Here is a 14,630-nt window from a genome sequence, read left to right on the forward strand (position 1 = left end):
TCTTAGTGAAGCGGTTTAATAAAAACAAAGTAAAACTCAAACAGAGGATCGTCCGGGGAGGAAATAAAGCAACGTGAGCATAAAATCAAATATAATCACAAACATGAAGGTGGACGAAGTCCTCACATCAAACACTTCTGTTGTCTTTAAAAGCTTCTTCAGTTTCTTCTTCGTGTGTGTGTGTGTGTGTGTGTACACGTTTGACGAGGTTGGACTCAACACTCTGAAGGAGTCGTCCTGAGTTTCAGGTAATATTTCTGTAAAAGAAGGCAGGGGTGAATGTCAGTGTGTGTGAGTGTGTGCAAATGTGTGTGTGTGTGTGTGTACCTTCAGATTATTGTAGTGTCTCCTGCTGCTGCAGTGGACTTCCTTGGCGGTGTTTTCATTCGCGTAGATAATGGAGCAAATGTTGCAGAAAAATCCAGCCTTAGGAACCACAAACTCCTGACCTGCATCAAGAAACATGGATACCAGGAAAACCATCAATTACCAGCAATCAGACCAGTAAGGCTGCAACAATGAATTATTTTTAATAAAAGATGATATAAATTATTATTTAAAGAGTTAGCAATAAATTTCATGATCGATTTGTTGCGTCGTGCAATTAATATTTCACTGACCGTGACACAGAGCTGTTTGCTTCACCTGTAGAGCTTTGTGTGCATGTGCATGAGTGTGTGCAAGCGCACGAGTGTTTGTGTGTCCCTGCGTGTGACTTGCGTGTGTTTGTGTGTGCCTGCGTGTGTGTGTGTGAGAGAAACTTTTATTTAACATTAATCAGCTATTTCCTAAGCTAACAAACACGTGGGACTGGTGGCTACATGCTAAGCTAATCCAAACATGTGGGACATGCCGCTACATGCTACGCTAAACAAAACATATAGGACTGGTGGCCGCGTGCTAAGCTAACACACAGTGGACTGGTCTCTGGTATGAAGCTCCTTCCCAATCTCAGAGGAAGAAGCACATTTGTAATATGTGGAACACAGAGATACATCTTTAAATTTCTTTCTCGCTCACCTGGAACAATATCATTAAAATGACATTTGAAAGAAAATATGAAACGGCCGCTGTTTTCTCCAAGAAAAGATAATATGGAGAAAAAAGATTCCCCCTCATCAGAAAAACTAGCATCAAAATAATTCATTTGTCAAGAATATGACACAGAGTGACAGAAAAAGCCCTGAAAAATGTGGAGGACACTCCAAATACACACAAGACACACTAAATGTGCATGAAATAACTAAAAATCGACAAACAACAAAAAAGACACAAATACAATTAGAAAAAACATGATTCTTCAAAAGGAAACCAAACATCAGACAAGTCACAACACTAAAATAACAAAAACACAAAATCGCAAATTAACACGTACCCAGAGGATTGCCGGGAATGTACTTCGGCAGTGTGAAGTCAGCAGGAACATCAGGAGACTGAGAGCGAGATTGTTTGGATTCAGGTCCCACGAGCTCCTTCCTGCGTTTATCCACCACTGAAACCACGAGAAACACAACTCCTGAACAACAAATACAGATAAGTTTCCCCAACAATTTTGACTTTTTACTTTTATTTTGGATTAAGAAAAAAAGTCCAAATCATCAACTTGACCAAAAAATGTGACGAGTCACGACCCAACGCTCCGTTTTATTTTTCTCAGGACGTCAGAAAGAGGACGACTCCTTGTCTGTTTTTCTACGGAAGCGATTTCGTTTCCTCACCTTTGACCTCACACCGTCTTTCTTCCAAGGAGACCGTGGCGCCCTTGTCTGATTGGCCGCTTGATTCTGCCTCAGAGGTGCTGATTTGCTGCATTGAGGGGGAGGCGGCGAGCTCATCTGATTGGCTCTCTTTGGTCTGTGTTTCTTCATCTCCGTCCTTTACCACTTTTCTTCCTGTAGGAGACGAAAGTGAGTGTGTGCGTGTGTTAGGGCTGCACGATTTTGACAAAAAACGTAATAGCTATTTTTCAGACAGATATTGCAATTTGATTTACAATTTCAAAAAATATTTTATATATTTATATAAAATATATATGATATTTCAAATTCTGTGTTTTCCACCTCATTTTTTTTTATTTTGTTTTTTTACAAATATTATTTTATATTTTTCAGAAAATATTCGTTTTTAAACTCCTGTGAGGAAAGTGAAGGATAAATACTAAAAAATAAAAAACCCATAATTAAACAAAAATGTATGTCAAAAATAAAGTAAGTAAATATAAATATAAGTTGTACTGACATGGATTATTCTGACTGCTCATTTGTAATTATTCATGTCATATATAGATGTATGAGAGCAGCATTAATGTCACCCAATTCCTCCTCCGGGATCAATGGTTTACTGAATCTGATCAGGTTTATTGATTAAGTTTTGATCAACTAAATTTCAATGATCCTGATGACATCATTCCAGACCATAATGATTAAACAAAAATAAATGGACACAAGGATGCATCAGTTATTTCACCACTTGGGGCCTGAATATTTTAAAGCAGTTGTTCTTAAAATTTTGTCCCATGTACCTCCATGTGCATTTTTGTAAACTTATGTGTAACCCTCTCCATATCTTAAGTACCCTCTCTATAATTTATTACGCTTTTTCATTTGTTCACTCTCCTAAACCTCTAAATGTGTTTGGAACATTGGCTCCCAAAAAACTTAATGTACAAATTCAAAACAATACATGTAATATATTTATTTCTTTAAATTACAATGCAACTTTTATCTATTTACTTCAATAGTAAGTAAATGCAGTCGCTGATGTAAAATGTAGCTACTTATTGTGTCATTTGGTCAAAAGTGTGATAAAATGGCCTCTACAGCATAAAATAATCTTGTTTCAATAAATTATTTATTGAGCAGTGGTACTTTTAATTTGTGATTAATTTGTGCAAAAATAGCCTTAAAAGGAACTAAGAACATTTACCAATTATTTTTGAATTAATTGTTAAATCTTTCCGAGTACCCCCTGCAATGTGCTCCTGTACCCCTGTTTTAAAGTATGAGAAGTTAACACTAATTTACGATGTTTAAGACTCTACAATCCTTGCATCGATGGTCTAGTCAACAACAACAGCACAACTTAATCCACAAATCATCTGTAGCTCTGATGAGATGTTGTTCAAACGCTCTGAGCAGGTGAAGCTGATTAAAACTGCTGCTGTTTTCATGGAGCGATGCAGCGCTACACAAGAAACAGAGCGTCACATACACGGTAAAGCTAAATGGGCACTGGTCTGCCCTGATTTAGGAGTGTTTGACGCAGTCAGGATGAAAGTGGGGAGGACTGCTCCGCGTGAAAAATGTCCTTTTCCTCACGGTGACGGCATTTCAACCCGATTCTGTCAATTTCCGCATTCAACAGTAGATTCCGTTTAATTGGTGGATTCCGTGATTCCGTTAACGTGGATTTTATAGGGCCCTAGTGTAGTTAGCGCACTCAGAGACTCGCTGCAGCGCATACAAGCGTGTATCCTGTAACCATCTCTGATTGGCAAGCAGCCCAGGAAGGCAGTTCTCGGCAATTCTGATTGGTGGACATATATATCAGTCAAATGATAGACACGGGAAAAAAACCTCAGGATCTGAGGTTAGGTTATCACAGAAGTGAAAACCTTATTACCGATGCAATTAAGGTTAATCATTCAGCATTAGCGTGCATGTGTTACCTGAAGTAGTTGCGTTTGGCCCGGGATCCACTTCCTCTTTTCTGGCCTCGTCCAACATTATGAAGTCACTTTCCTCTGAAACACACATCATTGTTTGGTTTAAACCCTGTAGCTTGTTCTGGATGTTTGCAGAAATGCACCCTGGGAATTGTAGTCTGATAAAAACAGTTACCCGGGGTTTCCACTGGATACGTCTCCGCTGCGCCACGGCACCGATCCGGTAATTCACACCGGTTGCGTTTGAACGACTGTGACGTCACAAGACAGAGCAGTTCTCACGATATTTATATAATCGCGCGAGTTAATCGTGTTAAATGTATTTGTGATAAACGCAACAATAAACAGATAAACAGGTGTTCAGTGTTCCTAACGAAGGAGAACAAGAAGGTTGGACTCTGGATTTGTTATAGCCACATTTTTTAGCAACAGCCAACAGAGAAGAGATAAAACTGCACCAGTAAAACATGAACTAAATCAAAGTTGCTGCAGTTTACAGTGTAGTTACAGTGTGAGAGGAATCAATATAGTGGATGTGAATTTGTTTTTACACAGTATGACGTTTTGGTGATGTATTTACCGCATTTTTTGGACTATAAGGCGCACTATCAATGAATTGGTCTGACTGGGTCTATTTTCATACATAAGGCGCACCGGTTTGTTCTTCTTATTATTATTATTATTAAGATGCATTAAGCAAAATAAAATAGTCACATAAGTCAAACTTTATTCAACTCATTAACAATAACACTCAACATTGTTCAGGTTTAACACATAAAATACAAAACAATACACTCACTTTTTCAGTTCAGTATGTTGAAGCACAGTAGTTAATTTCATATATAAGGCGCACCTGATTATAAGGCGCACTGTCGATTTTTGAGAAAATTAAAGGATTTTAAGTGCGCCTTATAGTCCCTAAAATACGGTACTTGAAATATAATCTGAAGTGTTTTATTTTAAAAAGTAACCCGATATTTTATTGCGGAGTACGTGCTTAATTTCTTGTTAAGCTTCATTTACTCTGTGCTGATTGATGCGTCGTGCTCCGGTGTCCGCCAGAAATAGAAGCCCTGCTTATATCTGGCGCAGGTCACCGGACTACCACATCTGGAAAGGAGCAGACACACACTGCAGCGGACCCGGTGGAAATTAACACATAGACTAAAGTGGAAACCTATCAGCTCCGGTGACACGGCGGTGACGTTCCACAATGGAGCCGCATCCAGTGGAAATTGGGGGTTACAGTAAACACAGAAGTACCAACTCACCAGTGATGTCATCGTCCGTAAGATGGTCATCGTCCTTTTCTTTATCGACAGCAGCTAAAGTCTGAAAAACAACAATTTTAAGCTTGTGCAGGAGAACCAATAAAACCCATGATTATATTACAGTCTCACCTCTGACTTCAAACGATCCAGTGATTGGCCGCTCTCACTGATTGGGTGGTCATTTTCCTTTTCATAAATCGGCAGCTCTTCCTTGATTTCAGGACCTTCAGCCTCTGGTGGCTCTAGAGCGTCATCGGCTCCAACCTCAAATAGAGTCAGCAACTCCTGTGTGTCTACCTGGTCCATCTCCACCTCCTTCCTCCTTGGTCCTTCTCTGCTGCTGCTCCGGCTCTGCACGTCTACCTCCGACTTCAGCTCTTTTTTTTGTTCTGAACTGTCTGCCTCTCTCTTGTCTGAAGCATTGTCAGCTCCAATCTTGTCTAAAGTCAGCAGCTCCTGAATGTCAATTATAGTGATATTCATCTCTTTCCTCTTTCGTGCTTCTCTGCTGCTGCTTTGACTCCTCGGCTCCTCCTGATTCACCTCTTCCTTCTTTTCTGAACTCTTTTGCTCACCTTCCTCTGGAGCTTCATCTGCACCAACCTCATCCACAGTCAGAAGTTCCTGAGCTTCAAATGCAGTTATCTCCATCTCCTTGCTCCTGCACTCTTCTATAAAGCTGCTTTGACACCCCAGCTCTTCATTGTTTATTTCTAATTCTTTAGCCTCTTTATGCAGGATCACATGAGCACTTCCCCAAGTGGAGGACTCGTGGTTCTCATCTTCAGAGAGGTTAGTGTAATCCTTTTGCTCCTCTGCCCCTTTGGTAGAACCTTTGATATACTTGGTATCTGGTATGTTATCTGGAACCGAATCATCTTCAGTCTCTTCTTGTCCTTGAGCATCTTCGACAGAGTCGACAATCTGGTACGTGGGTTTTTCCTTGTCCTCTTCACAAACAGATTTGGTGATTTTTTGTTTGTTGTAGTCGTCTTCAGGAGTTGAGGACTTCTCATCAGTCCCAGGCTGAGTGGAGATCTCCTGATCCTCGGCTGCTGCCGCCTCCTCCTCCACCGAGTCAATAATTGGATAAGTTGGTTCTTCTTCAATTTCAACTTTGGCTTTTTTTGAGGCGGCAGGTTTAGTTGTTGCTTTGATGTTCCTTGGTCTTCCCCGTTTTCTTTTCTGTCCGGACACTGGAGGAGCGTCTGGAACACCTTCATCCTCGACAGAGTCGATGACTTTGTAGGCCGCCTCCTCCGCAGTGACCGCCGTTTCTTCTACTTTAGGGGAAGTTTCTTTCACTTCTTCACTCTTTTTGGGAGCAGTGTGCCCCCGTGTTGAAATGTCTCTCTTGGCCGGCTGCCCTCTCCGTCCTCTGGTAGACCTCGTTACTGTGACTTCTTCTTCAGGGGTTCCATCGTCCTCCACCGAGTCGCTCACCTGATATTTTGGCTCCTCTATGCTGCTGGATGTGATTTTCTCCTCCTTGTTTCCTCTTGTTGATCTTCTTCTCCCAACCTTTTCCGTCTCTTGAATGGTTTCACTTCCGGCAGTGTCCAAGACCGTGCGGGCAACCTCGTTAGCTCTCTTTTTGTTAATTATTGAATCTAGATTTGGAACTTCACTTTCTGTTTGAGTCTCATCTTGCTTCTCTTCTGATTCTCCTTCAGAATTTCTTCCCCTCGCACTTCTCCTGGTCGGTCTCCCTCTACGACCTTGTTTTTTCTTAGCGTTGGGCGCAGACTGCTTATCCACTAAATCGATGACTTGGTACACTTCCCCCTCCTTGATGGGTTCTAATTCAGCTTCAGTTGTCACATCTTTGGAAGCTTGACTTTTCGGTTCAGCTGAATCGTTGATCTCAACATTTTCCTGATCTTTCCTGTCTTTGTTAGCTGCAAGGACCTTGGATTTCCGTCCTCTCTTTCCACCTCTGCCCTGAGTCGACCTCTTTGCAACGTTGGACACTTTGGATTCATCACTTGCATTTTCAGTCACTGCCACCTCAGTCGCATGATCTGTAGCTGATTGGTCTTCTGTAACGCTTTCCAGCACTTGGAAAGAGGTCTCCGTTTGTGGTTCAACACTTTCTTCCTGCTTTGCCCTGCCTTCATCTTTAATGTCCAACACCTGGAAGCTATGGCCATCCAAACTTTGGTCTTCCTCTGGTTCGGGTAGCTGACTCTCCTCTTCTTCTATATTCTCCTCAAATAAATTTAAGTGGTTTTCCATCTCCTCCTGTAATTCTTCACTCTGGGTCACTGATGACTCGTCCTCTTTTGGTGCCTCCAAATGAGTTTCTTTTCTTGGTTCTGCCACTGTGTTTTCTGCTGACAACATAAGGCCTACAGCTGACAGTGCAGCTAAGCTGCTGTCCGGGGACTTTTCCTGCTCGGACCTGCTTTCAGTGTTCGGGGACCTTTCCTTGCTTTCGGTGCCTGAAAGCTCTTCCTCACCAAGCTCTGAATTACTTTTGGTGCTAGAAGACTTTTCCTTGCATTCGTTGCTTGGAGACTGATCCTCACTGCAATGGGACCTGCATTCAGCAGTTGGAGAATTATCCCTGTCATGATAGGGCCTGTCTTCGTCACTTCGGGAGTTATTTCTGCCCCGATGAGACCTGTGTTCTGGGCTTCGGGACTTATCTCTGACGCAATGGGACCTGCGTTCGGTACTCCGAGACTTACCCCTGGCGGTAGTAGTGCATGAGTCTCTCTGTCTCCTCTGAGACAATGACGGTGAGCGGCTCCGTTCAGAAGCTCTGTCGGATTTGGATTTTTGCTCAGAAGTTTTGCTGTGTTTTTGCCGTCTCAACTGCTCCTTTGATGAGTTGGAGCCTTGTGTATCCTTGGCAGTGTCTTTTGTGTCATCACTGACTTCATCAGGAGTGACAAACTTGTCTGTGTCTTGGTCAAAAGGCATATCACCTCTGTCGGAAAACCTGACGTCTGCTGTAAAACCCATCGGGACCTGGAGGGAGGCAAGGCAACTTTTACACGTCATTAGGTAAACATTCACATGCCGTCTGCGTTTAAAGAAAAGTTGGTCATTAATGAAACTTCCTCATCTCTACCATTTAGTAAACATTGTTAGTAGTTCAATACACGTTAAAAGAATTGTTACAAAGACTCACCTTTCCTTGTTTAGCTCGTTTGTGCTGCTGAATCGCAGCTAAAATGGTCTTTATCTGGTCTTCTCCCATCGGAAGACCCTCCTCATTATCTGTCATTATCAGTTCCTCAGATGGTGTCAGACCTTGAGAAAGTTCCTCCGATAGTGTTGGACCTTGAGGAAGTCCATCAGATGGTGTCTGACCTTTTGATTGCTCCTTTGATCGTCCTGGACCTTCAGGACATTTCTCGGATGGTATCATACATTCCAGATATTTCTTTGATTGTGTCGGACCTTCAGAACATTTCTTGGATGGCGTTAAACCTTCCGGATCTTCCTCGGTTGGTTTCAGACCTTCAAGATGTTCCTCAAAAGGTGTTGTAACTTCAAGACACTTTTCAGATGATGTCCAGCCTTCAGAATGTTCCTTGGATGGTTTCAAATCTGCAGACAGGCCTTCAGTATGTTCCAAACTTGGTTTTACATCTTCAGGATGCACCCCGGATGATGTGGGGCCTTCAGGACATTCCTTAAATAATTTCTGACCTTCAGGACGCTCCATGGATGGTGTCGGAACAACATGACAATTCTTAGATGGTGTATGGCCTTCAGGAACCTTCTTGGTCCTGGTCAAATCGTCAGAGTTGGCAACATCAAAGTCAGCGTCAACTGCTCCCGACAATCCTTCTTCAACCATCTCTACGTCCTTGCTGGTCTTGGGAGTAGAGACAGAGTCGAGGGCTGTGTTTGCAGGAGCTGGTTTAGTTAAAGATGAGGAGGACATGGTTGAGTCCTGAGCAGTCTGATCCGAAGCAGCCCAATGATATAAATGCCCTTTCAGATGATTTGTAGGAATGAAGGGACGGACCTGAGTCTGGCGCAGGCTCTGAACACTAAGAAAGAAACAGATCACCTCAGGGTTCAGCGTTTAATGCTGATTTATCTGTAGGTAACGGTTTAAAACTGACTTAACTTCACTGAGGTCAACACAAGAAGATTGTGGAGAAAAATCAAGATTTAAAAAAAACAATTAGGGATTAACTGGTATCGGGCAGGTTCACCGATACCAAGAACCGATACCCAAGGCCGTCTTATTTTACATCTAATATATGAACATTTGTTGAAACAAGCAGAAGAAAATAAAACCCATCTTCAAACTGAATGCATTATGTCCTAAGAGTTTTCTTTGGCATCAATACTTGAAATCAGCAAGTACACAAATCCAAGAATCAGTGTCATCTTGGCACGAGTTTGTCTATGCGTTTCTACCATTTTTGTTTGCTCATGTTTAGTTTGTACTACATTTTTGTTGGTTATGAATAAAGTCGAACTTTATTTGCTGAATATACAGTAGTTATTTATCGACGACAATAGTGAACTCATGATTTTAAATTCAAAGGAAGTGTTAGTTTTAATTTATCCAGTTTCGCTAAGGGGCACATAAGTTTATCCTCCTTTGAGCTCCTTTTTATTCTATTTTTTGTCTTTACATTTATTGTATGCTTTATTTTTTTTGTTGAAAATAAATAATTAGTGCCAAATACAACAAAGTCATCTCATCACAATTAAGATGTTAAGTTAATAAGATGAAAACGAGGATAAAAACACTCACGTATCCACTCGTATCACTTTCTTCCTGTGAAACGAATAAAAAGCTTGTTTAGATGTGAAGTGAAGATCAATAGGATGATTGATTGATTGATTGATGATCGCTGAGGTTCACTGACCAGATGTGAGGAGCAGTCAGAGATCCAAGCTTCGCCTCCATCACCTTCATCTGGTCGATGGGGTCCAACATCTCGATGCAGATCTACGACGGATCAGAATAAACGTTGGTCACGTGTGTCATAATGTTGTGTGTATCTCAGTGTCTGTTAGGTACCGGGCATTTTGTGTGTGTATATCAGTGTGTGTGCTCAATTGTCTCTTTACATCAGTTTGCAGCGTTTAGATCAGAGAAAGGAAATTTATCACTGGCCGCGGGGCCACAAACATGTGATGGTATCTGGTCTGAGAGTAACTAGACCAACATACATGTCAGCATTAGAATAATGACCAGCATTAACACAGGAATGTCTTTCTGTCCCTTTGTAGCTTTTTGTTGTCCTTGTGTGTCTAATTAACTTTGTGTTTTAATTCCTCTTTAGTGTGTATTTTTCTATCCTTTTAATGGGTCTTTGTTCTTTTTTTGTGTGTCTTTCTGTCTCACTCTGTTGCCCAGCGGCAGGAATCCTGCCAGTCGTCCCACAGAGACCACCTCCTTCATGACGGCCTGAATGAGCTCCAGAGAAACCTCAGAGACCTGAACCAGCAGCAGCCGCTGGTCCAGACCGCTCAGCGCGGGAACGTACTGAGAGGAGACGGAGAGAGACAGAGGTCAGAGGTCAAGGAGCATACGATAAGTGTGCATGAACCACGGCTCACTTACAGCATTGCTCAATTTCATCAGTTGTCTGTACATGGTCTCCTGCAGACAAACAGAGGACAATTAGCAGTGATCATTTTAACAGCAAAACTTGGACACTAGGGCTGGGAACCTCTGGGTACCTCACGATACGATAACGATTATCTCACGATATGACGATACTGCGATCATCGATATATTGGTCAGAAATCAATCTACGATAATCTATGACATAACAAAAAAAAAAAATTAAGTGAAAAAATACAATTTTTGTTTCATAATTCTGAAAGACAATAAACTGAAAAAGTGTCCTATGAACAGTGACAATATTTTAGTGCAACATTTCTGTAAATAAGTGTCAACATACCAATGTAAACTAATAAGTATCTCCAATAGTGCTTTCCGTAAACAATAAATAGGGCTTTTCTTACCAGTGACACCATTATAGTGAAATATTCCAGTAAACAATATATTGGTTCCTTCAACAAACAGTGACAAAATTTCTGTGAAGACATACCTGTACGTTTTAGTGAAAAAGCAGAAAAGGTTTTGAAAAAAATTAAAAAAAATAAAAATCGATACTTAGCGGGAGCATATCGATAATCCATTGTGCGGAAAAATATCGCGATATATCGCCGTATCGAGATATTGTCACACTCCTATTGGACACCACGACTATTTCAGTAATAGTCTAGTGTCAGTAAAGGTGAAGATCAGTACTCCTCTTGGCCACCAGATGTGCATGTTAAGCAGTGTGGAATGAGTCAGCACTTTAGGCTGACAGAGCGCTGTTTAATGTCAAAGGAAATATGCAAGTATCAATCGTAAACTTTCGATTGCTGTAACTTTGAATATAGCCAATGTAACATATAAGAGTAACCTTTTAAAAAGCGTGTTGACATCAGCTCATAGAATATCAATGTGAAATTACAGCCCGATTCAACGAGCATTAATGTAGGAATACCGTAATTTCCAGGCTATAAAGCACACTGTTTTATGGGCCACATTACAATAATTTAGCAATTTTCTAAGAAGAATCCACACAAATGCCGCAGCCTAACATAGACTGTGCCCTATTGGCTGATGAGGGTGCCCTTCAGACAACTCGGCCAATCAGAACAGGCAGGTCGGCGGGCTGCTGTACTTAAGTTAGGTTGCACGGAAGTGTCCGTGTTTCAACTGATAAGTTTCCTTTAATACACGAAGTCTCCTCCTCACTGCCCCATGTCTACATATCAGTCCATTTACAGCTTTTTATGGTCACTTTTTACTGGAACCAGACTGAAACACAGCAGAACCATTGAATGTTAATTTCATTGTTCCACCTGGTCTAATGTGACAGAGCTCCACTTTGTGGCGGCATAAAGCTTATAAAACCGCGTCATTGTTTAAGCCGCAGGGTTCAAAGCGTGAGAAAAAAGTAGCGGCTTATAGTCTGGAAATTACAGTAGTCATTTAAAAAATGGGGCCCCCGCTTGACACATATAGAGCAATGGGCCCCATTTTTGTATGAGTATGTGTCAATGATTTTGGACCACAAACTGTCCCAATATTTGACTCACAACTAAAGGAGAAAACCACTTTAAGGGAACCTGCCGAAAACCTAGGGGTGGGCTCACAGGCCCCTTATTGAATTGTGCGAGGAATAATCGTAATCTACGTTGAATTATCTTTAAAATGATATATCACAACTATGTTCCCATACATTTGGAAATGACCCAAAATGGGGGGTGGGCCCCCGGGCCACATTTAAAAAAAGGGCTCAGAGCGTCTTATCATATTCATTCATAGAGTATTCATACCAATCTGCATTCTGGTCTAAGGAGAACTAACAGAGGAGTAGTCATTTGAAAAATGGGGAACCCGGGAGCCCCCGTGACACATACGGGGTAATGGGCCCCATTTATATATTGGTATGTGCCAATGATTTGATACGACCAACTGTTGTAATATTTGACTCGCAAATAAATTAGAAATTGACTTTCATTTTTTTTCCTTTTAGGGCCCCTTGGGGGGAAAAAATAACTTCTAATTTTCAAACTCCATCAAGGTATTGATTCCCTGAAGCCACACACTGAATTTGGTTGTCATATCTTAAATAGTTTCTGAGAAAAGCTGTCCTCTTTCACTCAGACGGATGCACTGACGGACGCACGGAGCTCAAACCTATATCCCCCTTCCACTTCGTGGCGGGGATGAAAAGTCCACTAACTTCATGCTAATGTCTATGGGAAAACCCATGTATATGCTTATGCTAACATTCACCGCGATTGGCAATGATTTATATAACACACCGTTTATGCTTAACTTTCACAAACACCGTCTTAGGACTGTTATCAAACAGTACACGTAAACATACAAGAATATGTTTTTTTCAAGACGAAAATACAAGAACTTAGTAGAGACCAGTAGGACATGGGCTTTCAAGGTGTTGACTTGACTACTACGGCAACGGTGCTAGGCCAAAACACACAAACTCACTCAGAGTAAAGAAAAACAAAACAAGGCCAATAACTCCATAAAAAATAATTTTGCACTTCTCATTTTCAAACACCATCAAGGTACTGATACTCTGAAGCCACACACCAAATTTGGTTATTGTAGCTTAAACAGTTTCTGAGAAAAGCTGTCCACTTCAACTTGAACAGACGGACGGAGCTCAAACCTAAATTACGTCTTAGAGTACGACAGAAATGACGATCAGGACCAAAGGAGTAAAATACATGAATAGTAAAGTCTCGCGTACCTCAGTCATTGCTGGTTTCCTGTTGTTAATGACAAAGTCTATGTCGACTGGTTTGTTTCTGATGCAGACCGGCTTGGTAATGAGCTGTTGACAGAACACCCAGCACGACGTGTTGTTGTCGAAGTAAATGAAGGCCTGAGGAGGATGAGGAGGAGAGAGTGAGGTGAAAGGTCAAACAGTCTCATGGGCCTTGAAGCGTCTCACCCTCCTCTGCAGCGGCAGCACCATCACTTTGTAGAACAAAGTGTGCATGTTATGACGCCGGAAACAATTCCAAACAATTCGCGCCACGTCCATCTGACAGTAACCCTCCTCAGGGAGGCCCGTCATCATGATGGTGGAGCAACGAGAGTGCACCCTCTACATAGACACACACAGTGAAAGTGAGAGAGAGAGAGACGCACACACACACACACTAAGTTGTAGTTATTAATTAAAAATAAAGCACAGTTATACTGATAACCTGATAAACCATTGGTTGGTAGCTTTAACCCACTAACATGAGAAGTTTCACCCATTGTTTGGTCACATGCTGGGACTCTAACACACCCTCATTACTTCACTGTATAAAATATGTAGCACGCACACACGCACACACACACACACACACACACACACACACACACACACACACACACACACACACACACACACACACACACACACACACACACACACACACACACACACACACACACACACACACACACACACACACACACACACACCTCTTACCGCTGCAAAGGGGTTGACGTACACTGCAGGGTAAAAAGAGAAAAAAGGAACCTATAAGATTACGATTCTAAAATAATGACATAATATAGAAATATAGAATAGACTGTTGACTGACACATTTTAAAAGTTTGCTAAATCTTCCTGAAGAAGAGTCAGGTTAGGAAAATGGGCAGTTTTACATCTAGATAAGGAGAGGGAACAGGGAAGAGAGAGTTAGGGTAGGAAATGGAAGGCGTGGGGAAGAGTTGACCATTTTAAAGGGGACAAATTTAGATAATTGTTCACCTAACAAGTCCTGAAGTTGCATCAAAAAACTACACTTTAAAATTTTCAAACTATACCGTCTTGCCAAATTTCATGAAATTGCAGCCCCAGAAAGGGCCTCAAAATTCCAAGCAAAATGTCAAAAGAAAAAAAATAATAAGAAAAATCCTTATGGGAACAATTGGGCCGTTGCACACATTTGCTGCTCTGGCCTGAATAAATTCTCTCTCTTACATGGGATTTTGAACCAGGGAGAAGCTGTGGCAAAGATGAAGGGAAATGTTGTCATGGTAACATAAAACGGGGAACAGCATCCCAGAGGAATGGAGAAGATCGTTGGAACTCGCAGGCGAAGGTCAGGGATGTCTCGGTTTTTGGGCACTGGAACAGATAATAATAATAATAATACATTTTATTTAAAAGTGCATTTCA

General features: G+C 41.5%; 2 protein-coding genes across 2 annotated transcripts in view; both read right to left on the reverse strand.

Annotated features, from left to right (window-relative positions):
• The window catches only part of LOC114480105 (zinc finger protein 638-like), a 107,869-nt gene that overhangs the window by 74,627 nt on the left and 18,612 nt on the right, over window positions 1-14,630 (reverse strand). The window lies entirely within an intron of this gene.
• The window catches only part of LOC114480110 (titin homolog), a 21,038-nt gene continuing 6,408 nt past the window's right edge, over window positions 1-14,630 (reverse strand). The window contains exons 9-24 of the mRNA XM_028473956.1: window positions 14,433-14,579; window positions 13,935-13,957; window positions 13,404-13,559; window positions 13,200-13,334; window positions 10,478-10,516; window positions 10,259-10,399; window positions 9,777-9,859; window positions 9,662-9,685; window positions 8,072-8,942; window positions 5,065-7,908; window positions 4,936-4,996; window positions 3,668-3,742; window positions 1,719-1,892; window positions 1,376-1,492; window positions 328-449; window positions 1-257 (exon numbers count right to left, since the gene is read on the reverse strand). Coding sequence (XP_028329757.1) covers window positions 216-257; window positions 328-449; window positions 1,376-1,492; window positions 1,719-1,892; window positions 3,668-3,742; window positions 4,936-4,996; window positions 5,065-7,908; window positions 8,072-8,942; window positions 9,662-9,685; window positions 9,777-9,859; window positions 10,259-10,399; window positions 10,478-10,516; window positions 13,200-13,334; window positions 13,404-13,559; window positions 13,935-13,957; window positions 14,433-14,579 — 5,054 coding nt within the window. The 3' untranslated portion in view covers window positions 1-215. The remainder of the gene's footprint in view (window positions 258-327; window positions 450-1,375; window positions 1,493-1,718; window positions 1,893-3,667; window positions 3,743-4,935; window positions 4,997-5,064; window positions 7,909-8,071; window positions 8,943-9,661; window positions 9,686-9,776; window positions 9,860-10,258; window positions 10,400-10,477; window positions 10,517-13,199; window positions 13,335-13,403; window positions 13,560-13,934; window positions 13,958-14,432; window positions 14,580-14,630) is intronic.

Source organism: Gouania willdenowi, chromosome 18, assembly GCF_900634775.1.
Source record: "Gouania willdenowi chromosome 18, fGouWil2.1, whole genome shotgun sequence".
In the NCBI taxonomy this organism is placed as follows: domain Eukaryota; kingdom Metazoa; phylum Chordata; class Actinopteri; order Blenniiformes; family Gobiesocidae; genus Gouania; species Gouania willdenowi.